The sequence below is a fragment of the Siphateles boraxobius genome, unplaced genomic scaffold, assembly GCF_051911475.1.
Source record: "Siphateles boraxobius isolate OS27281-9 unplaced genomic scaffold, OSU_SipBor_1 6, whole genome shotgun sequence".
Lineage (NCBI taxonomy): Eukaryota > Metazoa > Chordata > Actinopteri > Cypriniformes > Leuciscidae > Siphateles > Siphateles boraxobius.
In genome coordinates this window covers 27,795,858-27,822,647 of record NW_027509186.1, presented here as the reverse complement: position 1 = coordinate 27,822,647, position 26,790 = coordinate 27,795,858, and the positions used below count along the sequence as shown (strand labels likewise).

Here is a 26,790-nt window from a genome sequence, read left to right as displayed (position 1 = left end):
AATATTTACCGCAATTTACATCATTTAATTTGTACATTTATAGATTAAGTAGTTTACATTTGTTATTTTATAATATGTAGAAAAGGGTAAATTAATGATGAAAATAAGATGATCAGAAAAGATGCCTCATGAATCATGGGGTGTTTGAGAGTTCGCATATGGCTTGACACCAAAGTCTAAACAGAAGCATCTTTGATAACAGAAGCGCTGATTCAGGGGTCTTTCAGACTGATCAATGCTTCCACCTAGCGGTTTTTAAAACTTCTCACAGGGGTTGGATGGCATGCAATGCATGGCAACTTTAAAGAGTAAGGGGATCTGCAGACCTGGAGCCAGCAGATATACGCCCCTGGCAGTTTTACGCCCCTGTTGTTCCTGATGCGTCCAGTAGCGGATGGCTGTACAGCGACACGAATTGAGTTATGTTAGTAGCCTAAATAATCTTCTTTGGTTTTTTAATTACAGTTTTTTTCAATCGCTAAGAAGCGTTTGCCAATTCTTAAAATACTTTTTCTAAACTCTTAACACAGCAACACACCAACATCACACAATTAGCCAAATAGTTAATTTTCTGACCAAAACCAGAGTTTGATAAATAAATACAAACTCTACATTTCAAAACGCTAAAAAACCTTTTCAATATACACTAACTCTATCAAAACACTGCAAACTCGTTTCAAAATCGAATCATTCGGTCAAAACTTTAGCACTCGTTTTCTATCCAACATGAACACATAGTCAATCATAGCGTAATGACTGTCAAAATACTAACAGTTCGTGGCATTACAAAAACTGCATTACTTGTCATGTTTCAGTTCTATCTGTATAGAACATACAGTATGAAATCATTTTTTAAAAATTATTCATTCAGCTGTGTGAGAGAGAGAGAATTCATGGTGACTTAGATGTGTAAAACATAATATCTAAATGTAAAGGAGTCATCAATACTTACAGTAATAGAATGTACAACTGGGAAAAAAACAGTAAGTGACAGAATTGCTGCAGTAAAGACTTTAATAGCAATATGAAATTGCCGTCAGTGATCAAAACGAAACAAGGACAAACATACATGGCCTTTGATTTACAGTAAAGTGTGCAAAAATAAAACAAAATGACAGGGAAAAAAAGGCCCAGAAAAAAAAAGTCCTGTTCTAATCTATACGATCTTCAGCATTTGGCCACATGTTCTCATCTACATCACATCGTATGTTGTCTCTCGCTATACACCTTGGAAAGAAACGCTTGGCATGCCTTATCCACCCCTGACAGTCTTCAACTGAGATGTCTCTGCAGCCAGCATCCATGGCATCCAGGATGGACATTTGGTCTTGAGGCCGATGATCATAAACTTTCCACCTCCAAGCAGTAAAAAATTCCTCAATGGGGTTGAGGAAAGGAGAGTACGGAGGAAGAAAAAGGGAAATCACTCTTGGATGTGGTGCAAACCAGTTTGTGATTGCATGTGAATGGTGGAATGCTACATTGTCCCATGTAATCACAAATGTCCTCATGTTTCCTCCCACCGGTTCTGCTTCTGGGACCAGTTGTTGGTGGAGATCATCTAAAAACAAAAGAAGGCGCTCTGTGTTGTAGGGACCAATCTGGCTTTTCTGCAGGACCAAACCAGCACTTGAGATTGCAGCACACATTGTGATGTTTGCTCCTCTCTGACCCGGCACATCAACGGTGGCCCTTTTCCCAATTACATTTCTTCCTCATCTACGTGTTTTTGCCAGGTTAAACCCTGCCTCGTCTACATAAATGAATTCATGTAGTGTCTGATTAGCCTCCAACTCCATAATTCTCTGAAATAAAAAACAACCACAATTTTTACATAAATGTTTTAGAGTAGCAATAGAGAATAGTGAAAAAAGGAAGTATGGAATAGTTACTGTAGAATCAGACATGGTGTATAGACACCATACCTGGACGTATTGGTGCCGGAGTTCCTTGACCCGATCACTGTTTCTCTCAAATGGAACCATGTACAACTGTTTCATTCTAATTCTGTGTTTGGTCAGAGTCCGAGCAATGGTAGCTAGGCTGATGCTTTCCACATTTTGGAATACCAGGTTGTCCTCTACAATTCTGGTCTGAATTTCTCTCAGTTTTATTGCATTGTCAGCAATGACCCATCCTACAATGGCATGTTCTTGGTCTTCACTGAGAAGCTTTCTTCTTCCCCCAGTGCGAGGAAGTCGTTGTGTCCTTTAGAAGAACAAAAATACAATATTTGCATTTGTAACTAGTGGTGTCCAGCAGTTACTGTAATACAGTAAATAGCAACTGCATTGATAGCCCTAATGAAATGCATGACTTAACTGTTGGTTTGTTGAAAAATCCGGATAATGGAAGCAACGGTTGACCGTCTGAGATTAGGCTGGACTCTTTCACCAGCCTCTCTCAATGATAGACCATGGTTTATCACATGGTCTATGATGGTGGCTCTGATTTCATCCGTGACAACAGCTCTTACTCTCCTTTGAACAGCACCACGCATTCTTACTCCTCTTCCCCTACCTCTCCTTCTCCCTTGTTCTGGTCCAACTAGTCCTCTCCCTGGTCCAACTAGTCCTCTCCCTGGTCCATCTAGTCCTCTCCCTGGTCCATCTAGTCCTCTCCCTGGTCCATCTAGTACTCTCCCTGGTCCATCTAGTACTCTCCCTGGTCCAACTAGTCCTCTCCCTGGTCCATCTAGTCCTCTCCCTCGACCATCTAGTCCTCTCCCTGGTCCATCTAGTCCTCTCCCTCGTCTAACTTGTCCTCTCCCTCGACCATCTAGTCCTCTCCCTCGTCTAACTAGTCCTCTCCCTCGTCTAACTTGTCCTCTCCCTCGACCATCTAGTCCTCTCCCTCGTCTAACTAGTCCTCTCCCTCGTGCAGACATTTCTTTCTTTTTCTGCTCCTCTGTGTTGTTATGTGTTGCTTTGAACAAAACCAATCCAAAGACGGCCTTTTTATTGTGTATGTTCATGTAATGGAAAGTCTTCAACACCTGGCTATGTCTCTGATTGAGATTGGAATCAGCTATTTCTTACTCTAATTATCAGTAATTTAAAAATGCTTATCAGCTGTTTGAATATATTTTTAAAATATTTGTTTAAATAATTTTGAGCTGATATTGTTGCAGAAGTAGAGGCTTTATACTGTATCTATGGTTTGGAACAATAGGTCTTAATTTCTGGCATGCTGCGTTTAAGCATTTGTAAAAAAGACTATAAAGATCCATGATTTTGGTATTGGGTATGCTTATATGTAAAGAAAATGTAGGCATTCTAGAAATGTGTTAATTGACTGCATTTTGTGTGAAAACAACATGAATTGTGTTAATGGTATGGTCACAACAGACCGATGCTGTGCTAATTGTGTTTAGAGTTTTGAAAATGTGATTACAGATTGGACAAAAGGTTGTTAGCAATTGAAAAAAAACTGTAATACATTTATTTATTTTGTATTGCAAATGAAAGGATACAATACATTAACAGTGAGAAAGAGAAAAAAAATAACAAGGGGGACATCAAAAGAGATTGAGGCTACACAAATCAATACAATTTTACATTTTGTCAATATAAAAAATTAAAGGTGCTTTACATCAGACTCAATGATATTATTTATTTTAGAAACCTTTGAGTTTAAAGGTTTTGACATTTTCTTAAAAGAAGAAAAAGGGGACTTTATATCAGAGGAGAATGTACTTAAATCAGGATCATTGAATGGTTCTGTCTTTATAAGGATGAATCTTGCCCAGAAGACAAAGTGATAATACCGTATAATCAAGATTTTTATCGTTAGAATGAAAATCTGACAAAAAATTATAGATTCTGTCATTTGTGTGTTAAATAATCTGCTAAAGTTATTGTTGTTTAGCAATGATGCAACATTTATTATTTATAAACTATTAGCTTGGTATAGGTAGCAATTCATTTCTATATTCAATTCAATTCAATTCAAATTTATTTGTATAGCGCTTTTCACAATACACATTGTCTCAAAGCAGCTTTACAGAAATTGCATTTCGGAAATGTACATAGAAAAATACAGTTAGTTAATCAAGTATTAATTTATGGCATAACATATCGCCGGCTTTGAGTCGTCTCTTCACAGGCGTCGAGTCGTCTCTTCACAGGCGTTGGGGCATCTGAAGTCTCCGTGAGAGGCTGGATACAAACTGGAGCTGACGAACGCTATTTACCTCGGGACTAGCGTCCCGAGATAACAGCAGAAAGGCAGATGGGAAATAATTAGCATAGCTGATGTTCATAATGTTAATGCATTCGAACCGATTCAGCAGTATCAAAGGTTAAGCATTAAGTGAATGCTTGGTTAAAGAGATGCGTCTTTAATCTAGTTTTAAACTGGGACAGCGAGTCTGAGGCTCGTACAATATCAGGAAGGCTATTCCAGAGTTTAGGAGCTAAATGCGAGAACGCCCTCCCTCCTTTAGTGGACTTAGATATCCTAGGAATGACCAGAAGCCTCGAATTTAGTGATCTTAAAGAGCGCGATGGATTGTATGGCGATAGAAGGTCTGTTAAATACACAGGAGCTAAACCATTTAGGGCTTTATAGGTCAGTAGGAATACTTTGTAATTGATACGTAACTTAATAGGTAACCAGTGTAGAGATGATAAAATAGGTGTTATATGATCATATTTTCTTGATCTAGTAAGAACTCTAGCAGCTGCATTTTGCACTAACTGTAGCTTGTTAATTGAGGATGTAGGACAGCCAGCTAATAAAGCATTACAGTAATCTAGTCTCGAGGTCATGAAAGCATGAACTAACTTTTCTGCATCAGAAACAGATAGCATGTTGCGTAGCTTAGCAATGTTTCTAAGGTGGAAAAAGGCTGTTCTTGTAATATATGAAATATGATTTTCGAAAGTCAAGTTGCGGTCTAGTATAACACCCAGGTCTTTTACTGTAGTGGATAAAGTAACAGGACATCCTTCTAAATTAAAGTTGTATTGTAAGGGATTTTGTGGGTAGTTTTTTGGACCAATAAGTAGTACCTCCGTTTTATCTGAATTTAATAGCAGGAAATTACACGTCATCCAGCATTTTATATCATTTAGACACTCTGTCAATTTAGATAAGTTAGTGTTTTCATCTGGTCGTGATGAGATATATAATTGAGTGTCATCAGCATAACAGTGGAAATTAATTCCATGTTTTCTTATAATATTACCAAGTGGCAGCATATATATTGAGAATAGCAGAGGGCCTAACACCGATCCTTGCGGCACTCCATAGTCTACTGACGTTATCTTTGATTTTTCCCCATTTAGACAGACAAAATGGTAACGGTCTGATAAGTAAGATCTAAACCAGCTTAATGCCTGTCCCTGAACACCAGTGTAGTTTTGTAGTCGATCCAGGAGTATTTTATGATCGATAGTGTCGAACGCAGCGCTTAGATCGAGTAGAACTAGTATTGAGATACAGCCTTGGTCAGAAGCTAAAAGTAAATCATTTGTAATTTTAACTAGCGCAGTTTCTGTGCTATGATGCGGTCTGAATCCCGACTGGAATTTTTCATAGATATCATTTTCTTGTAAGAAAGAGCACAATTGAGCGGACACAATTTTTTCTAGTATTTTAGACATAAATGGAAGATTTGAGATGGGTCTGTAATTTGCTAAGTTATTTGGATCTAATTGCGGTTTCTTAATGAGAGGTTTTATTACTGCCAGCTTGAATATTTTTGGAACATGACCTAAAAATAAAGACGAGTTAATAATATTAAGAAGAGGCTCTTCGACTACAGGTAACACTTCTTTCAGTAGTTTAGTGGGTATTGGATCTAATAAACATGTTGTTGGTTTCGATGCAATGATAAGTTTATTTAGCTCTTCCTGTCCTATAGTTGTAAATCGGTGTAGTTGTTCTAGAGGGGCCATAATTGAGGCTGAATCATAAGACATCATAGAGGATTGTATATTTACAATTGTGTTTCGGATGCTTTCTATTTTCTCATTGAAGTAATTCATAAAATCATTACTACTATATTGTAATGGAATATTTTGCTCTGGTGATGTTTGTTTATTTGTTAGTCTAGCCACGGTGTTGAATAAAAACCTTGGATTATTTTGGTTATTTTCTATTAGTTTGCGGAGATGCTCAGCCCTTGCTGCTTTTAGAGCCTTTTTATAACGTGACATACTGTCTTTCCACGCGATTCTAAAGACCTCTAAATTAGTTTGTTTCCATTTACGCTCTAAGTTACGAGTTTCTCTCTTGATTGCATGCGTAGCACTGTTGTACCATGGTGCTTTAGTTTTCTCTCTTACCTTTTTTAATCTAAATGGTGCAACAATATCTAGTGTACTAGAGAACATGGTGCTCAAACTGCTAGTCATTTCCTCTAGTTCATCTGTTTGTTTGGGTGCACTGCGCAGCTGAGATAGATCAGGTAAGCTATTTGAGAATCTATCTATAGTGGTTGGAAGGATTGTTCTGCCTGGTCGATAACGTTGCGCAACGTGACAAATTTCAGCAGTACGTATTATACAAGTTACCATGTAATGATCAGTGAGATCATCACTTTGCGGTATAATATTTATATCAGTTGGATTGGTTCCATATGATATAATTAAATCTAGTGTATGATTTAGACGATGAGTGGGACCGCTGACGTTTTGCGTGACCCCAAAGGAGTTTAATAAATCTGTAAACGCAGTCCCTAACGCATCATTTGTATTATCTACGTGTATGTTAAAGTCTCCAACAATTATTGCTTTATCGACATTGACCAATAGATCTGAGAGAAAGTATGCAAACTCTTTTAGGAAATCAGCATAGGGCCCTGGAGGTCTATATAGGGTAGCCAAGGCTAGAGATAATATGGATTTGTTTCTTGCATCTAAGAGCGTAACATTTAGCACAAGTACTTCAAACGAATTAAACCTGTGACCTGTTTTCTGAGTAACATTAAGAATATCTCTATAGATTGTTGCAACCCCGCCGCCACGACCGATCAGACGGGGCTCATGCTTATAACAGTATCCTGGTGGAGTGGACTCATTTAGACCGAAATAATCATTTGGTTTAAGCCAGGTTTCAGTAAGGCAAAGTACATCGAAACTATTATCTGTGACCATTTCATTTACAATAACCGCCTTAGGTGTGAGCGATCTAATGTTTAGAAGACCTAGCTTTAGAAATTGTTTTTGTTCACTGATATTTAGATTTTCTGGTTTAATTACAATAAGATTTTTGCTAGATCCTACACTAGATTTATTGTTTGGCCTCACTAAGCGAGGAATAGACACAGTTTCTATATAATGTTCTACACTACTTATATCAATTAAGTTGGGACAGCAAAGACTGTGATTTGGACTTTGACTTACTAGTCATATGGTGTGTAACGTCTTGGAGATGTTGTCGGACAGAACAGCAGCTCCGATTCTGCTGGGGTGCAGGCCATCAGCACGGTAGAGCCTAGGTCGCTCCCAGAACAGATTCCAATTATTTACAAAGAGCAGTTTCTGTTCATTACACCATGACATTAACCATTCATTTAGAGCAAATAATCTACTGAACCTTTCTTGTCCTAGTCGGTACGTGGGAAGCGGTCCAGACACGATGATAGTTGCTTCAGGCGATGTGCTGCGAACCGTCTCGATCAGGCTTCTGTAGTCCTTCTTCAGAACCTCCGTCTGCCGCAGCCTGATGTCGTTCGTCCCGGCGTGTAGGACCACAGCTCCGACGCGCTCGTCACCGTTCAGGATCTCGGGAATCTGTGCGGCGACATCAAGAACACGAGCACCAGGAAAACAGTGAGTGCGCACCTTACGCTTACCTGAGGTAGCACGGACATGACGGACCATGGAAGTGCCGATGATCACGGCGGCGTCACGTTCCGGCTCGCGAAGAGGGGAGAAGCGGTTCCGGGTGGAGATCTCGAAGACCGGGAGGGGGGGGGAAGTCCTTGGTCTGGTCCTGGCTCGTGTCTTCCGCTGTGGGATCACCCAGGGTCCGTGGTGTTGCCTCGGTGCCGGAGTGAATGAAGGCAGAGATGATCGCGTCCTCCTGGGCAGAGAAACGCACGGAGTAGACGAAGTCGGAGTCAAAAAGTTACTAACCACTGACTTGTGAGCATCGGCGCGTGATGTTTCGAGCGTTGATCGCCGATCTCGCAGCTCGGCTTGCTTCACCAGCAGAACGCGGATCTGTTTCTCCACCGACTCCAGCTCCAATCGTACCGAAACCAGCTCGAATGTGTCCTCACCTGCACTCAGAGGTAACGTTAGACACACATCCGATATGTTCGCCATTATAACAGATGAACAGTAAATTAGTAGTGATACTACCAATATCACTACTAATTTAGGACTGAAATGATGGATATAACACGTATCCTTTCAGTCAAACGGGTGTAAAATGAGAGGGTCGATAGGCGCGAGGCCACGCGTGAAATGCTAGCGGGCTAAAGGCTAGTAGCCGAGATTCGGAAAGTTGGATCTAAGTAGCGATATCAAAGCAATCCGATTGTTTTTTATAAGGAATAGTGTCGAGGATAAGTTCACATGATATAAAAATAGAAAGTGCTTGTTTATAAAATGTGCTTGTTTATAAAAATTTTAATTATAAAATTATAGACCCATCCTATATCAATGGATGGGTCTATAATTTATTTCAAGAGACAAAAAGTTCTTGACGGTCAGGTTTATGTTCTATCTGGCTTAAACTTAGCTATACCACGTGTAGGTTTAGTTGCCCCTAGTCTTCTGGTAAGACCCTGTTTACTCCTTACATTAAAACATACTCCACATGGTTTCTAGGGCAACATTACAGTAGATATTGGAAATATCTGAACTTGTTTTTTTACACTCTATGATGTGAACACACAAAAGACACATTTATAATAGGCATGTATACATGTATGTAAATCTCTCTCTAAGTGAAGAGTTGAACTGCACACTCACTCAAATATTTTGATTATTTCCAACATCATTTCTTAAAATAGCTTACTGGTCGGGACTAAAATGTAGGGTATGTGCACTTAATGTGGGTTTTATCATACTCTGTATTTACCAAATTCTTTTTAACTTGCATCTCATAAAGGTGTGTTTGCTTTAGCTATAAGAAAATTAAAATCTATCTCTAAACTTATAAACACTCATTATTTTTTTATGACTTACAAAATAAACAACTTACAGAGACATACATGGACATGGTTTTAATGTCATTTTCAATTTTCTATGCACAGTCCATCATTTCTTTTGGTGGCCAAAAGAAATCAAAGTGGCTAAGTTGACACTTTTTTCCCTATTGTTCCATCAATAAGTGCTTGTGCCGCTGTACTTTGAAGATCAGGAGCAAATTGATGCAATCCACACACACCTGACATCAATTCTGCACACACACACACACACACACACACACACACACACACACACACACACACACACACACACACACACACACACACACACACACACACACACACACACACACGCACGCACGCACGCACGCACGCACGCACGCACGCACGCACGCACACACACACACACACACACACACACACACACACACACACACACACACACACACACACACACACACAAACGATAAAATCACCATGGATGTCCTTTTAAAAAATAGTTAAAGAAGAGGGGTAAACCATAGGGGAGTCATCATAATTCATAAATGGTGTCAATAAAAAAAATTGTGAACAACAGTATTGTGTCTTTCTTTTAAATGGCCCTTGGAATTTTAGAAAAGGGATACATTGTGTTTGTCTTCATAAAATGCTGTGTAGGATACTGTTTCTTAGCTGTAAAAAACATAACGACCAATAGAGAATGGTACTACAGCTAATCAAGGATCCATATGATTACACGGTACTGTATGTCTAATGGGCTAAATTTGGTTAATATCTGAATGTAACTATAAATTCACAACAACATATTGCACTCAGTCTTCCATATAAAAACCTATGGTGAATAGGCCTATAACTGCAGTAGGTCATATACTTTTCATAACATAGTTGATCCAACTGTGTATTTTTAAATTTTCAATTCACAAAAACACATAGTCTTCTGTAGGCTGAGTGAAGAGAGTGAAGCCCAACTGAATAGCTAAAGACATTTTAATCCGTGCAGATCTAAACTGTAACGTTTATATTTAAATGAACAAAAAACAAACAAAAAAATGTCTATGGACGGGTTATTCATGTGTAAGAGTCGATTTATTTATGTTATTTTGAAGTATATTCCCATACTGGACGCATCAGGAACAACAGGGGCGTAAAACTGTCAGGGGCGTAAAACTGTCAGGGGCGTAGCCTATATCTGCCGGCTCCAGGTCTGCAGCCTCCCCATATAGACTTTAAAGGGACTTTTTATTCATAAATGGGTGATTCTCCAACTATGGTTATTTCTCTGTCCTTGACAGATATTAGAAAAAAACTAAAGAACATTTCCACATTTTTTTCACACTTACTACATGTGTAGGGGAACCTATATATATACAAAAATCATTGTTCAATTCTGTTGTTTTATATAAAATAGGAGGCATTTTATATTCGTTTTTTACTATTTTGCATCTGTCCATAGGCCAGACTTTGGGTCTTCAACCTCATCTCACTTTAAATTCAAACAGAAACTATGCGTTATAACCCAATTCATTCAAATCTAATTTTTTTTATATATTTCTTTTCAATTTGACATATTTTAAACATGTTGAACGTTTGTCCCTTGGGTTCACTGTCATTTCCAAACCTCTGCATTAAATGCAATCCCAGGCTCAGTGTTCTAGATTTGTATACTCAGTAACCATAGTAACTGACACTCCAGAGGAACCCACATGGCTGAATGAAAGAATGGTCCCAGCAGAGGTTAATAAATTGGAGATATATCAAGGTAAATATGTGAAATACTGCGAGTTTATTGTATGTCATTTCTGAACCGCTCATAATTCATTTCGACGGAAACATTTCTGGATTTTTACAATTTCATCAGGTGATATTTGAGATTATTTAATGCTAACACTAACAGGCTAGTCAAACATGAGATATTGGGAAAGGGGGGAAATGTCATTTCCACAACCCTCTTTTCCACATCTGTCTCCATGGAAGTGATAAAGACAGGTTGGCTTGGCAAGGACATTGTCTGTGCTTAAAAGCAAAGTAGTTTGACTATAGTACTAAAAATATAGTGTAAACACATAAACTTTACATATATAGTGATGTTACGTCTGACACCGACGCTCCGAAGATATAATTTTTTTTATTGAGAAAATAATATTTCTGAATAAAAAACATTTAATGAACACTTTGTCTAAGCCTTCTGCATGATGTACCCAAAGAACACCCTCTGCCAAATGTTTTTATGATTATTATTATTAATTAGAGAACATATGAACATTGTTACATAAAAACATGCATCAAAGACAGAAACTTCAAAAACCCTCTGCTACATTATACAAGTACAACCAGTTACACAAGCACATCCTTTTCAACATACAAAAACATCAGTCCTACCAGAGTATTGCTTGCCACAGCTAAACAAGATAACGCTTTCACACATGATAGGCTACTGCCCTGCTAAAAAAAACCTATAGAAACCATTACAGAAATTCTATTGGATTTAATGGTTTTCATGGGAATTTTATTGGTAAAAGCCAATGGTTCCTATTGGTATTTTAATAGAAACCATTAGAATTTCTGTGATGGTTTCCAACTTTTTTTAAGCTGGTCTGATCTTCTGTCCTTGTCTAACGAAATAATTACACGCACACATCATGCTTAATGTTTTATTATCAAGGTGAACACATGAAATTAATCAGTATCTGTAAAATTCACCTACATAAATGAGTTTCACAGCACTAACACTGTTTCAGCTTTGATCGCCTCGGTAAACACGTAATAAACGGGGCGTTAACATATAAGCCTACTTGCATTTTATGGTTGTCAGCTTTGTTGCATTACATTTACTTCACCAGGAGATGGTGCTGCAATTTCTATCTGAATGAAGCTTCGAGTAATAAACCATTTTCGACACAATTGTATCAGAAAGCAATAATGCTTTGAAACCATAAACTGTAAAGTTTGAAACGCTTCATTTGGCCATATACATATAATGTCATAGAGAATGTTTTAAATTGAGATATTTTATTGTTTAAAACTAAATCTATGGAGCGAATTATGTGCCATTATTAAACAAACAAATACAGCATTTTGCAAAAAAACTCGATCTGCTTTTCAAAGGAAAACTCGACTCGCAAACAAACTCGATCTGCTTTGCAAAGGAAAAAAGGACTCGCAAACAAACATAAAGCAATGTTCAAGTACAAAGGTCAATTTGTCCAAAAATGCAGTGGAGTAACAAATATGTATTGTGTTTTGCAAATATAAATAAATGAGCCTAGATAATATTTCACAAATAAATACAAACCATCCTACAAATTGCATGTAACCTTTGAACAAATACCAAATCTAGTGCATACAAATCCATATCTGTCTGTTTTGATTGGCTTTTTATGAGATCTCTCGGCTCGATTTTCTCACTAATGCGTCCAGGCAGATTTTCTCACAAATGCGTCCAGGCAGATTTTCTCACAAATGCAGTTGAGCAACTTCCTCTTCTAAAACAGTAGATGGCGCTAAGATAGGGGATTAATTTAGCGCTAGTCTCCAAGGAGAAGCACTGATTTGAAACGTGTTCTTGCCTTAGCCTACAGCTGAGGAAAATGAGCGGTGAACAGGTGAGTTTCTATCTTACTGCATCTATAATTTACCTTTTTGAGGTTTTCTTTTGCAAAATGTTATTACATATCTAGACAGAAATCCACATTAGTACTTAGTAGTTAGAAATCCACATTAGTACTTATCGGACGCACACTCAAAAAAATAATCTGTTGAACCAACTTAATTAAATTAAGGAAAGCTTTTACACGAAATTGAATTATATTTATCCAACAAAATCGAATTTGTTTGAAATGATTTGTTGTAATCTTGCTGTATGAACTTAAATTAATTTGGTCAAGACTACTAAAATAATTGTGTCATCCTACTAGATAAAGTTTTTGTCAAGTTACCCAGATTTAATTTTTGTCCTGCCAAAAATCACCAACATTATAATTTTAGCTAGTTTGACTCTATAGCTACTTCCAATAATAGCCACTAGCATTCAATTTAATTAGAACAACTTTTCACATAATAATATTAGATATGACTTATGCAGGTCTGCAAGTGAGGTTTAAAGAATATGTAGTGTATATTGAGTTCCCACATCCTAAACACAGTCGTCACTCTTCTGCATAATGGTAACCACAAAATTCAAAAACATTACATAAAGTCCTCTAAGTTTCTTACATAACTGAACATTAAATACTAACATCAACTATCAACATCTTTCTATTTACTGAAAAACACATAAAATAACATTTTAATCCCTAAATTTACCCTCCTAATGCAGTCCCTTGCAAAGCATGCTGGGAGCTACAGATCCACTCCCAAGTTAGGTGTCAACAAAAATAGTTCATGTAGTTTTCACACAAATGAATTAAGAAAACTTCAGTTTTAAATATATTAGGTTGATTGAACACAATTAAATTAAGTTGTGACAAAATATTAAACAATCGTGTTACTTTTGCTTATTTTAATTAATTAAATTTAACAAGAGGCAAAATTTATTTTTTTGAGTGCATGTGAAAAAACTAAATTACTGATTGTGTCTACACTGAACAAGTCTATTTCTTTCATTCTCCATAAATTAATGAGAACATTTAATTTAATTGAAAGGAGGGTTTCATTTGTCTGTCCAAAATAATTTGGGCACTGCATATGTCAGAGGCAAGTTAAGAAACAATTGTATATTGTTTGTTTTGTTCATTCATTTTTTTTTATTACATTAACAGTTAAGCTGACTGAATTCCAACTAAATAAATAAATAAGTGGAACCCTCCTTTCAATTAAATTAAATGTTCTCATTGGAGAACATAATATATGGACATATGGAACATATAATACATATGAGAACATATGGAGAACAAAAGAAATAGACTTGTTCAGTAAATGTAACGTTTTTACAAAAATGTAAAAAAGCAACATATGATGGCAGAGCTTTCAGCTTCCTCTATCCTAGAGAGAGTGAAGTGCTAATGTGGATTTCTGTCTATATATGTAATAACATTTTGCAAAAGAAAACCTCAAAAAGGTAAATTATAGATGCAGTGAGATAGAAACTCACCTGTTCACCGCTCATTTTCCTCAGTAGGCTAAGGCAAGCAAGCGTTTCAAATCAGTGCTTCTCCCGAGAGACTAGCGCTAAATTAATCCCCTATCTTAGCGCCATCTACTGTTTTAGAAGAGGAAGTTGCTCAACTGCATTTGTGAGAAAATCTACCTGGACGCATTTGTGAGAAAATCTGCCTGGACGCATTTGTGAGAAAATCGAGCCGAGAGATCTCATAAAAAGCCAAGTGTCTCACAATCAAAACAGACAGATATGCATTTGTATGCACTAGATTTGGTATTTGTTCAAAGGTTACATGTAATTTGTAGGATGGTTTGTATTTATTTGTGAAATATTGTCTAGGCTCATTTATTTATATTTGCAAAACACAATACATATTTGTTACTCCACTGCATTTTCGCACAAATTGACCTTTGTAGGCTACTTGAACATTGCTTTATGTTTGTTTGTGAGTCGAGTTGTCCTTTGCAAAGCAGATCGAGTTTGTTTGCGAGACGATTTTGTCCTTTGCAAAGCAGATCGAGTTTGTTTGCGAGTCGAGTTTTCCTTTGCAAAGCAGATCGAGTTTGTTTGCAAAATACTGTATTTGTTTGTTTAATTATGGCACATAATTCGCTCCATATAAATCTGTCATAGTCTGTCTGTTGTTCTTTAAAGCTACATTGTGTAGGAATTTTTCCCATCTAGCGTGAAATTGTAATTTGCATTCAAACGAATTGTGCTCTCCAGCGCCTTGCTTTTTCAGATGCGTGTTGCATCTACGGTAGCTGTTATGTACCAAAAAGCTATGACAAACAATGCAAGAACAATCATAATGCTCTATGAAAAATATATTCTTATCGAATTTATAGTTTACAAAAAGTAAACTTACAAACCTTGTTTTTAAGCGCCTTTTCAACTTTATTCAATAGCTGCTATTCATCAAAGAGCCTGTTTAACTTTTAACTATAAATGTTCTACTGTCTATATAATAAAGTACAACACAAGCAATGAAAAAAAGCATGTCATTAAGACTGTAATATTGACTTAGCCTACCTGTTGAGGAGAAAGCAGGCAACTTCAGCGTCTCTTTTGAAATCTTTCTCCTGCATTAGCTCTTTCCACCTGGAAAAAGCTATCCCGACATTGACATTTTTTGTAATCTCCGGTCATGTTTCCTTTTACGTTCAATTTAGGATTTTTTTGGAGACGGGATTTCTTCTCCTGTGGCTCGGCATACGTAGGCCTATGCCATTAAAAATAACAGTGCAATGCAGCCTTTTAAACTTGCCGGGGCAGTGACAAAGCCTCTCACTGCTCTGCTCCTCCGTTTCTGCTGCTTTCAGTTACGTGATGCTGACTCTGAACGAAAACGCGTTGTGGAAACGCGTTGGCCTGGTACTTTTTGACCCTCTCTGCTAGTATAGTTTTTCAAGATGGCGTAACGACATGGAAGCGGATGGTAGCCTCCGTGGACCTACCCGTCACATGTATATAAAGATAATAAATTCTTCGTTTACGAGGATAAGTCAGATAATTGGCACATGTATTTTTACACCACTGAGGACATATTTATGAATAAAAATATTGATTTTAGATAATAAAATACCTAAAAAACTACACATAGTCCCTTTAAGATGGCACCCAAAACATCAGCAGAGAAGTCAAAGACTATTCAGGGAAATACTAAAATCTGATCCAATTAAATATCATAGACAGTATAAGAAGTGGACAGAGCCATCTCATTGGAACTCAGTTGAGACAGTTGAAGCCCATTTTTAGCGATTTTTTAGCACTTCCGTTCCTGACGCGCAGACTCAAACCGACTCAAACTAAGCTTGATGACGTGAGCAACCTGTCTGACAGACGTAAATCTTCTAGTAGCTGTGCGTGAAAATTGCCAATGTTAATCACTTCATATGTATTCACTTGCCACATACCGAATTATTTCCAATTCCCCAAAAACATTGTTGAAATATTTTGTCCCGTTGTGTCCCGTTTGTCCCGTTTGTCTCCCTTGACGGGACGTCCCCCCAATTGCCTGCGAGCTTTTCCTCCTGTCTATACGGTAATGTCTCTATTGTGCGACAAAAAGTCGCGTGGTTATGACGCAATCGTTAGCCTGTTTTTAACAAAACGTAAGATACAAATAACGTAAGATACAAAGTGATGGAGCCTTTTATACATTGTCGTGTTTATTTAGAAATATATAATGGACAAATGAAGTCTTTGGACGCCTCAGATGTAAAGTTATTCGCTGTCAAAGTGACGCCAAAATGAATGGGAGTCAATGGAATGCTAACAGCAGGTGAAGTTCTGCTACAATGGCAGCTCCTGCGAGGCTTCAACTTCCGGCTGATGGATTACCCCCTTGTTAAATATGCTGAGTTCCTAAGGCAAGACAGAGAAAGATATGAAAAGAAAAAACAGCAAGGATTTCTTAAGTCTGTCAAAGAAAATGCTCACCATAACCTGCCTTTCCCTTGTCATTTCCACAACCACAAATATTTTTTTGGTAAAACATTTAAAAAAAAAGTTAAAGGAGAACTCCGGTCAATTTTAACATTGAGCTCATTTTTTTTGTAAATTTGGAGTGCTGTCAGTATAGAGAACAACGACAAAAATCGGTGTTGCCTACATCGTGTTATAACCTAAAATTTGCACCCTGTTGACTTAAATGGGGCAAGTTTTAAACCTTCTTTTAGCATCTTAACATCCTTGATGTGTCCTTAGAAGTGCACAGCCATGTGAGTGATTTTATTCAGAGTGAACACGGTGAATCTGACTGCAGTAGATGTGAAAGATATGATTAAAAGATGTTAATTCAGCCAGCTCACATACCTGTATTTACTTCCTGATTTCGGTCGAAGTCCACAGTAGTCGATTGTCGAGTGCACGATCATTGGTAAATTACCATAGCTTAGTTTAGACGATGCCTAAAGTTGAACAGCCACTAGCCAGATATTTATCCCCGGCATCGGCATCGTCCCTGAAGTCCCCTATGTTGCCCACTAAGCTGTTAAAAATATCATCTATGTTTGTGGGTAAAGTATTTATGGCAGCAGGTCAGGCTGGTGCATGCCTTCACACTATGGCCATATTACAGGCATACGAGGCTGATCTGCTGAGGGACCTGGAGACAAGCGAGGGAGCTTGTGAGACAAGCCTTCTTTTTCTCCGAGCCACGATAGAGACCGCTCGTGCTATTGGGCGGTCTATGGCAGCTAATGTGGCATCGGAGAGGCATCTTTGGTTAAATTTATCAGACATCAAAGATAAAGAAAAATATTTCCTTTTGGACTCCCCGCTATCTCCTCCTGCCTCTTCGGTGACGCAGTAAACACCGTTGTTGAGAGGTTTCAGGAGGCTAAAAAGCAAGCGAAGGCATTAAAAAATGGCATTTCCCTCGCCGTCAACAGGCCCCTGGGGCTGCTGGGCTCCTCATACAGAGCACAGCAGAAGGAGAGTGATGCTTCTCGCGCCCCACCCCAAAAACTGCGGGGTGCGGGATGGCACCCTCAGCAGAAGTCTTCCAAGCCGCAGACCGATCTGAGGAACGTTCTACTTGTGAAGAAGGCTTCTGCAAAGAAGAGGTCCTGACGCCTATAGCGTCAGACTTCTGAGGGCAGCCTCCTCTGGAGTGGAACGGTGTTTATCTCGGTACACGGTGCCCGCTCCACACCGGTGCCCTCAGGAGACCGCTCTGCCAACCCCGCCACCCTTGGTGCCTCGGTGCACAGAGGTTTCCACCGAGCTTCCAATCAGCATCTCACAAAACAGGACGCTGCGTTGGACTCGCCCCCTTTGAGCAAGGTTGAAAGTCAGTCAAATCGGGTATTTCCTGCCAATATGCTCCAGGTCACCGAAGTGACGACTTTTTTTACACCAGAGGCCAGGAGCGCACTGGCCATCTGTTGTTGGCATCCGGGCCAACGTGCTTTTTGGGCCGATACTATCTCATACTTTTTCTTTTGTTTTCTTAACGGCCCATAAAACTCGTATATCAGTGGCCCATTCATTTTGTTTTGTTTGCTTAAAGGGATAGTTCACCCAAAAATAAAAAAATGTCATTTTTGGGTGAACTACCCCTTTAATTTGCTTTGTGCCGGTGTAATGCATTGGTCAAAAAAAGTCAGCGTAGGGGGTTTTTTTCTCAGACCGGCCCGTGAAACACGTAGATCAGCGGCTCATTGGTTCTTTTCTTGATGGACACTGGGCTGGCCCAATCACATCTTTAAACACCTCCCCCTTTTGGGCTCGGAGCGAGCGTGCAGTATTAATGTTTAACTGTCAACATAGTCAGAAAGATGGAGAAGAAACCCAAGGCCCTTCAAGCAGACGCTATAAATTGTATCAAAATAACAGATGTTTTCTGCAGCAGCAGGACCTTCATCAGCTCCCGTGGCTGATGATGATAGTGAGGAGGATAAGGAGAGAGATGAGTGAGAGTAGTAGAGCCTTCAGTAAGCAGAACAACTTTCAAAACACAAAACGTACTATGTTATTAACATAACCTCGGTTCCCTGGGAGACTAAGACACCAGATCTCACTTGAGCACACAGAGATCTTTGCCTTTTTGACAAGTTATATACAACATAATTCTCTGTGCCATATTCCGGTTTTATCATCACAAAAATACGCAATTTTGGCTTTGCCCATGTATCGTCAGTCCACTTCTCTTTGTCTTTACCAAAAAAAAATATTATTAGTCTTATTATTTTTTATTATAATAATAATAGTAATAATAATACTTTTGCATGCAGCCGCCACACACAAATATAATTAAATTGCAATTATTATATTTGATGATTTTATTTATTTAAATATTTATTGCAAAACTGTGCAGTCCTTTCCTATATCTCTTTCCATGATATTGATCCATAATAGAAGGATGATTGGATGTGGGATGGATGTATGGATATCTATCTATACAGATGCACAAACAATGTCAAACTATACAGATAAAATAGTACTGAATTATGTGTGTTACACACAAGTGTTACAACTAATCCCTCTGTCTGTTACAATTAACCTTGCATATGGGGTAAGTTGTAACATTTGCACTTCTGTCACTTTCATTGCAACAGTATGAAAATGGTAGGCCCTAGAAAAAAACTTTAAGTGTTCATTTGTAGCAGAGATTTGTATGTTGCTTGTGTAAAAACAGATGAATCTAACTGAATTATTTTATTAATAAACCACAATGTGTTAGGTTGTGCCCCGCTCTCCCCTACTTTAACAAAGTAGTAGTGTAATGTAGACTGAGGCACTATATCATAACTAAAGGAGGTTTGAGTTTTTCTTTGTTCAATTTGTACACTGAATATTGGTTGGAGCTTTTATTTTTGAATTCTCAAAGTGCCCCAGATTGGTGCGTTCAGCATTAAAATGCACAATTTTCCTCCGGGGGGCATGCCCCCTTCCCCCCTAGAGGGATAGCGACCCACCCACCAGATTTACCAAAAGATCCTGTGGGAAACACTGGTTTTGCTATGCCAATGCAGCTTATAGCTTGTTTTAGGATTCATCACTGTGGAGCATCTATTGTATTAATAAATTACAATTTGGGAGTAATTTTATCTGTTAAGTCTCACTGATCACATGGCATTAGTGGTATTAAGGAATAAGAGTTGGTAAATATTAAAGGGCGTGCAAATATGGTTGGTGTTTTTGATCATATGTTGTGGGCCAGTCTGCGCCAAAATGCGAGGGGCTGATTTTTTGTCCCAGTCAGTCACTGCCAGAGGCCAGCTTTTAGAGGCTGGTTCCTTAGTAGATTATCTGTCAGAATGGAAGATTCTACCAAACATATCTCAGTGGGTCCTGCATATAGTAGAAAAAGGGTACAGAATCCAGTTTGGTTCTCGTCACGCTACAACGGGGTGTTACTCACAGTGGTATATCCAGAGCAGGCTCTGGTGATGGAACAAGAAGTGAAAGCACTATTAGCGAAAGAAGCTATACGCTTATTTCACGCAGCGGATATTTTGAAATCGAAAGCGAGGCTGCGGTGGGAATTAAACCGGAAGTGTCGCCTTTAATCACAGGAGATCGCGAATGCGATGGTGTATTGTTCAGTTTAATGTGTTATTCTAAAACTGTACATACATGTCTTTCATACTTTAGACTATATACAGTGAAATTAATGTATAAATAAAATATTTTTTTAAATATATAATTCAGAAACTAAAAAAAGAAGCAGGAACAAACTATATACACATCCTATATTGGATATTAACATCCAATAGTGTAAATAGTGGCAGAAGCTTCAGGTTGGTAGTCCAAGGCATTGTTGTTTATCTTTACTTCCGGGGTTCTTCCCACCAGCCTCACTTTCGATTTCAAAATGGCGGCTGCGTGAAATCAGCTTATAGATCTGGTTACTCCCGCCAACAGAGACTCAGGGTACTACAGCCGGTATTTCATTGTTCCAAAAAAGGATGGAGGGTTGCGTCCCTTTTTTAGATTTTCGTCTTCTAAATCTTTCAGTGAAGAAATTGAAATTGAAAACGTCTCAGGTTACGACTGTAACCCTAGTTCCCTGAGTAGAGAACGAGACGATGCGTCACTTTGCCATACTTCCTACATCCCTGTGATCGACTTGCTTCGGCCTTTTCGAAGCTAGCGCGGTTCTAAACCGGATGTGCTTTTATCCTTTCCTGGTCATGACGTCACCCGCCTGTGATGCTCATTCTCGCCATTGGACTAGTTGAAACGTGCTTCAGACGCAATGAGGCAGGGGCGTTCCCAAAGCATCATCGACAGATCGTCTCATTCTCTACTCAGGGAACTAGGGTTACAGTCGTAACCTGAGACGTTTTTCTGCCTGGGATCACTTATAATGTTAGTAACATAATGTTTTTTAAAATTGTATGGATATGCAGATCTTCAGGTGCGACACACAGGCAGGAAACGCACAAGGTTTGGCAAACTTTCCTATGCGTTATTGTGAGTTATTCTGGTTTTTAAAAATAATTATCTGTCTATTCCTGATTACCTTTGCTGTGATGGGATGAGTGAAGTTTCTGACCTCTCAATGACTTTAGGTAAGGTGATTTGTTCATATTTTTCATAATTTAGTTGTTTGTTGATGCTGTTCAGTTAATGCAGGATAAAATAATTATTCTACAGCATGAGGACCTTTAATGGTAATAAATAACCCTCTTACAAGAGAAGAAAACTGAAGCAGAGCTGAGACCAGATACAAAAAATAATCCCAAGATATAATAATAAAACATCTTGTCTGATTCTGAAATGTTGCCATGGTATTTAGCTACTACACATTCAACAATTCAACCAGCTCACCATAACTTGTTTTCATCACTTTTATTAATCATATGCATTGTGAATTGAACAGTCACGTTCTCAAGAGACGTGTCCAAAAACTGATGAGAATTTGGGGGGTTGTTCTAATTTGGGATGATATTGGAAATAATTTTGCACAGGATAAAGAATAAACATTATAAAATTAAGCATTAGAGTGTTCAAACATCTTTATCCAAGGTGAACTATGAGGTGATTCACTTCAGCAGCTTCATTCACAGTGAAAGGAGTACTCGGCCTCTGACTGATCACCTGAAAGAAAAGAAAGATGTTCACATTCATACAACAATGGAAACCTGTACATGGTATGAATCTGAATAGACAATTTGCATCACATGTTCAAAAAATTCAACACTGGGATATTAAATCTTACTTGTTTGGTAGTAATCGTACACTTTGACCACAGCTGGCTTGAGATTCTTCACTGGAAGAATCCGTTTCATTTGTATCTGGTAATTCATTGTAATATTTTGTGGGATCTGCAGGAGGAAACAAACACATTAGTCATGGACATCATGGATAAAAGGTTCATGGATCGACCTAATGATTTAAAATAATATGAATGTTGCTGTTTTCTCACCTCCTTCAAATACACAATGACATGATCATCTTTAGAATCAACCCGTTCCACAAGTGATACGTATGTTCTGGAAGAAGTTCCAAGCTGTGGGGGAAAAGTGCTGGTTAATTTCAATACAGGGAATTCTATACATTCTTTAAAATTTTTGTTATGAATCACTCAAACGCACCATTGATGTATCAGCTGTGAATCCAGATAAGAGTTTAATATCCACAATGACCATGTTAGTCCTTTCCTGTAGACCATCGTATCTGTAAAAGAGCAAATGAAAAGGTTTGGTTCTTAAATGCCTCGTATAAATTTATAAATAAGCGAGAACAAAAGCCAGTATAAATATAGCTGCAAGCAGCGATACAGGGGCCAAACCCTAAATCAGCAGCAACTCTACCTGACCCTCCTCTGCCCTCCCCTACTCTCCTATACTCTCCCCTGCACTCCCCGCCTTGTTCAGCGATCAGTTTTGACCCCGGCTCAGCATGTTTCCTGACTTTGCAACCCGCTCCACCTCCTAAGATGCACAACTTTGCAGTGTGTTCCGCTGTGTGTGTCCGTGCTGTGCTCTCCTTTCCGTGTTCGCAGCGCGTTCCGCTGTGTGTGCGCGCTGTGCTCTCCGCGCCGTGTTTGCAGCGTGTTCTGCTCAATGTTCCGCTGCAACCTCACTGTGATTTTCTGACAAACTGTTCAAACCATACACTATTTAATAAAGATGAATAAAACAAATCTGTTCAATCATTTCTGTGCGGCTCAGTCGGAAGATCATCTGCACTAATTTTTGTAAGAATTTAACAAAATTTGAATGAGGAGTAGCAAAAAAACTGAATACTGTACTTTTCAAAATGCCCACTACTGTAATGGGTGGAGTCTTAATGAAATATATTGGTTGTGATCACCATGATGAGAGGAATCAGGTGTACTAAGTTTCATTTTTCTAGATCAAAGGGTTCAAAAGTTATAACCATATCAATGTTGAATTTTTGAACTGGTGGTGGCGCTATAGAGTTGGTCTTAGAGACTCAAAAATTGGTCCAATTACTATTCATTACAGTCACTACAAGTGTGCAAAATTTGAAAATGTGAAAAACAGCTTTTTCAGTAGTACAAGTGAAAATGAACTCAAAATGAAGATTTTTTTTATATAAATTTGCTGCATGTTATATTTATAGAGTTCCTTTTTCAGATAGACACCATATCTGGAACTGAAACAACTTTTCCGCCACTTAAGGCCACAGTACCTCTTGCAGTCTGGGCATGAGCCACACAGGATTCAAACCCACGACCAGAATGGATCGGGATTACTGACATGTGGTTTATCAACTTGCGCCACTCAGAGGACATAATTAACAAAGCTGCAGAGAGGCTTCAGTGTAAGAATAAGCACACAAACTGCCATTGACTCCCGTTGGGAATAATAATAATAAGTTTATCACTCAAATCACTCATAATGTGTCAATAATAAAAATGTTTTCTTGTTTCTCAAGTTAGTTTTTAGTTTTGCAGTTTTAACAACTGAGATACACCTTTTCAGTTTATATTGCTTTTGTTTTTATTAAGATGTTAAAAATATTCAGTAAAGACTTATTTGTTAGTTAATCTTAAGTTATAATAATGTCTTATGACTGGAATAAAAATTCTTACTTGACAGTGAAGCTCAAAATGAAATTTTGTCCCAATGTTTTGCAATCTCCCTCAAGCTTAGTGTCAATGCTTAATGTTTTAGCTTCAGTAGGAGTGGGAATGTTGTAGAACTGAGCCATCTGAGAGAGTCAACACAAACATATTCATAATACATTTCATAGCAGAATAACCACAATGCCAAGAGAGAAAGAGAGTGTGAGTGTGAACGCACTACAGACCTGCACAGACACACAGGTTGAGCCCTTCACTTCAATGCTGTATTTGCCTGGAACGGTATGCAGCTGCTTCTCCTGGTACAGTAACTTGTTGTCCTGATTGACATCAAAGTGGTGAGTGTCTCCTGCTGACTGTACAGTCACTGTACTGGAGCCGTCAGAGCTGAACACTTTGGTGGCGTACAAAGACAGAGCCTGAAGAGCCACCACTGTGTCCTGGGAAATAAATGTGTTCAGTAATGTCACTTTTACTCATTCACACAGGTAATAATGTGTTTGATTGGAGTAGTTTGAGTAACCTGTGTGGAGGAGAATCCTCCATAGGCATTCTGCTGCTTCACAAGCCAGCTGACAATCCTGTTAGCATAGCCCAGATCAGCTGTAGTGACTGAATCTGCAGAGAGAACAGCTAGCAGCACATATGAGCTGATCTCCACTGCCAGAGAATCAGAGTCATCAGCAGATGCAGACTGAGACCAGTGGAGATGAGACCCTTGAGGACAAAAGACACACGCGTAACTCAATCAGCTTGATAAAAAAAAAAAAATAGGACAGCCATAAAAGACAACAGAAAGTGATCAGAAACAAACCTCTTACCGTCTGAAATAGCAACATCCTCCAGTTTCTTGAAAAGTTGCTGTCGAGTGTCTGTGTCTTTAGCCAGACTGAAAGTGTAGGCGAGCAGAGCAGTGGTGTAAATGTTTTTGACATCCTCAATGACGGACCTCAGGCATGACAAACCTTTACTGACAACAGGATCCTGTGACAAAAAAACAAGAAACAGACACTGTGAGTGTCATTTTTCAATGTGTTTATACTGTGTTTCCTGTAGATGAACTTACTTTGACTGGAGTTTCCAGTTCAAGCAATGATGCAGTAATGTAGGCAGTCATGGTCACATTATCATTCACTCCACCCTGGAATATATGATAAATGAAGGATAAATAAAGCAAAACTACAGCGTATGTCAGTGCAAATTGCTTTTAGTTAAGACAGCTAAAACATACAGTTTAGTCTGGGACTAAGCCTCATCGTACACATTTACAAGTCTTAGATCCCATGTTTTTAGATAGTTACTAAGCCATTTATTGGTGGTTGCTATGGTGTTGTTTGTATTAGGTAGATAGATAGATAAATAGATAGATAGATAGATAGATAGATAGATAGATAGATAGATAGATAGATAGATAGATAGATAGATAGATAGATAGATAGATAGATAGACCTTCATTCTGTTGTTGAACAAGCTTCCCTGTTGTATAAAACAGCCGTCTGAATCCCGTCTGCTTATTAACCAATTCTTTGCACTCTTAATAATTTTTGGATCAATAAATATGTATTTCTGTGCTCTGCCAAAAGACCTCAGCACAAAGGCAGTCAACCTGGTGGTGTGGAAGATATATTTTAAAACAATATGTCATCAGGCGTTTCATCCATCATAAATCTCAAAACAAATTATTTGAACTGAGACACATTTTATTTTGTAAAGTAATATTGAAAATATATTTACCATGTATTCCCATCACCATAACCAAATGTGCTGTATGATCCATCAGAATGCTTGTAGTTCATTTGTCTCTGGTATCCTGTTTAGTGTGATAATGGTTAAAAGGATAGTTCACCCAAAAATGAAAATTCTGTCAGTATTTACTCACCCTCATGTTGTTCCAACCCTGTAAGAGCTTCGTTCATCTTCGGAACACGAATTAAGATATTTTTGATGAAATCTGAGAGCTGGATCACTCCTCCATACTAGTCCATAGGCTTCTTCAGGGATTGAAATTGCCGGCCTCGAAAAGTTATTAAAGACATCGTTAAAATAGTCCAAGTGACGTCTAGACAGTTAACGTAGTGTTATTGCGTAGTGCTACGTCACACGTAGGCTCACTATTGGCCGACACTGGTCATGTGGGTGATGCGTGTGACGTACAACAACAGAAGCTTACGCTATTACACTAGTGAACTGACTCGAGGCCCACAGAGAAGGAAATTAATAGTTGAAATAAAGTCATTATTTTAGTTATTTTTTTGCGCACAAAAAGTATTCTCGTCATTTGATAAACTTAAGATTGAGCCACTGTAGTCACTTGGACTATTTTAACAATGTCTTTAATAACTTTTCGGGGCTGGCAAGTTTCAATCCCTGAAGAAGCCTATGGACTAGTATGGAGGAGTGATCCAGCTATCAAAAATATTTCATCAAAAATATCTTAATTCGTGTTCCGAAGATGAACGAAGGTCTTACGGGGTTGGAACAACATGAGGGTGAGTAAATACTGAGAGAATTTTAATTTTTCGGTGAACTATCCCATTTAACACTACAACAGTTGATAGGGTTGATTCAAAGTGTCTGATAATTCAACTTTACTGAATGAAATTCAGGTGTGTTGAAAAATGCATAATTTGGTATCAAAGTGTCTCAGTATTTCCTTGACATGATTTATGTCTCTCACCACTCTTCAGGAAGCCTGTGGCTCTCTCTCGGATGGCTGAGGTGAGCTGCTCTGTGTTCTCCAGATACTGCAGAATGTAAATATTGGGAGAAAGAACAGCCATGTTTTGCTCTCCACAGCCGTATGGCATCCGTAATAATCCGTGAAGATTCCTTAGTGCACGACCCAATATATCTCCTATAAACCATACACAAATGAAACTCACTACATTTTATAAATCCAAACCCCTCATTTCTGCTTGTATATGTAAATGTTACCAATGACTGAAACAGAGGATCTGGCTGATCCCTCTATCACATCTTTAGGGAGAGTCAGAGCCACTTCCTCTGAGAGACAGTCACCTACAAACCAGAAAGACAGAAACACATATCAGTGATCTGCAAAGTAACTCTATAAAATTAGTG

General features: G+C 38.4%; 1 protein-coding gene across 3 annotated transcripts in view; it reads right to left on the bottom strand.

The window, feature by feature from the left end:
* Positions 1-21,491: 21,491 nt before the first annotated feature.
* Positions 21,492-26,790, bottom strand: part of LOC143716241 (alpha-2-macroglobulin-like) — a 168,481-nt gene continuing 163,182 nt past the window's right edge. For all 3 annotated transcript variants that reach the window (XM_077208569.1, XM_077208570.1, XM_077208567.1), the window contains 13 exons: positions 26,644-26,727; positions 26,387-26,563; positions 25,444-25,519; positions 25,159-25,315; positions 24,776-24,850; positions 24,531-24,693; positions 24,233-24,426; positions 23,937-24,149; positions 23,719-23,837; positions 22,253-22,334; positions 22,084-22,167; positions 21,877-21,982; positions 21,492-21,755 (listed from right to left, as the gene is read on the bottom strand). In XM_077208569.1, the coding sequence (XP_077064684.1) occupies positions 21,715-21,755; positions 21,877-21,982; positions 22,084-22,167; positions 22,253-22,334; positions 23,719-23,837; positions 23,937-24,149; positions 24,233-24,426; positions 24,531-24,693; positions 24,776-24,850; positions 25,159-25,315; positions 25,444-25,519; positions 26,387-26,563; positions 26,644-26,727 (1,571 nt within the window). In that variant the 3' untranslated portion in view covers positions 21,492-21,714. The remainder of the gene's footprint in view (positions 21,756-21,876; positions 21,983-22,083; positions 22,168-22,252; positions 22,335-23,718; positions 23,838-23,936; positions 24,150-24,232; positions 24,427-24,530; positions 24,694-24,775; positions 24,851-25,158; positions 25,316-25,443; positions 25,520-26,386; positions 26,564-26,643; positions 26,728-26,790) is intronic.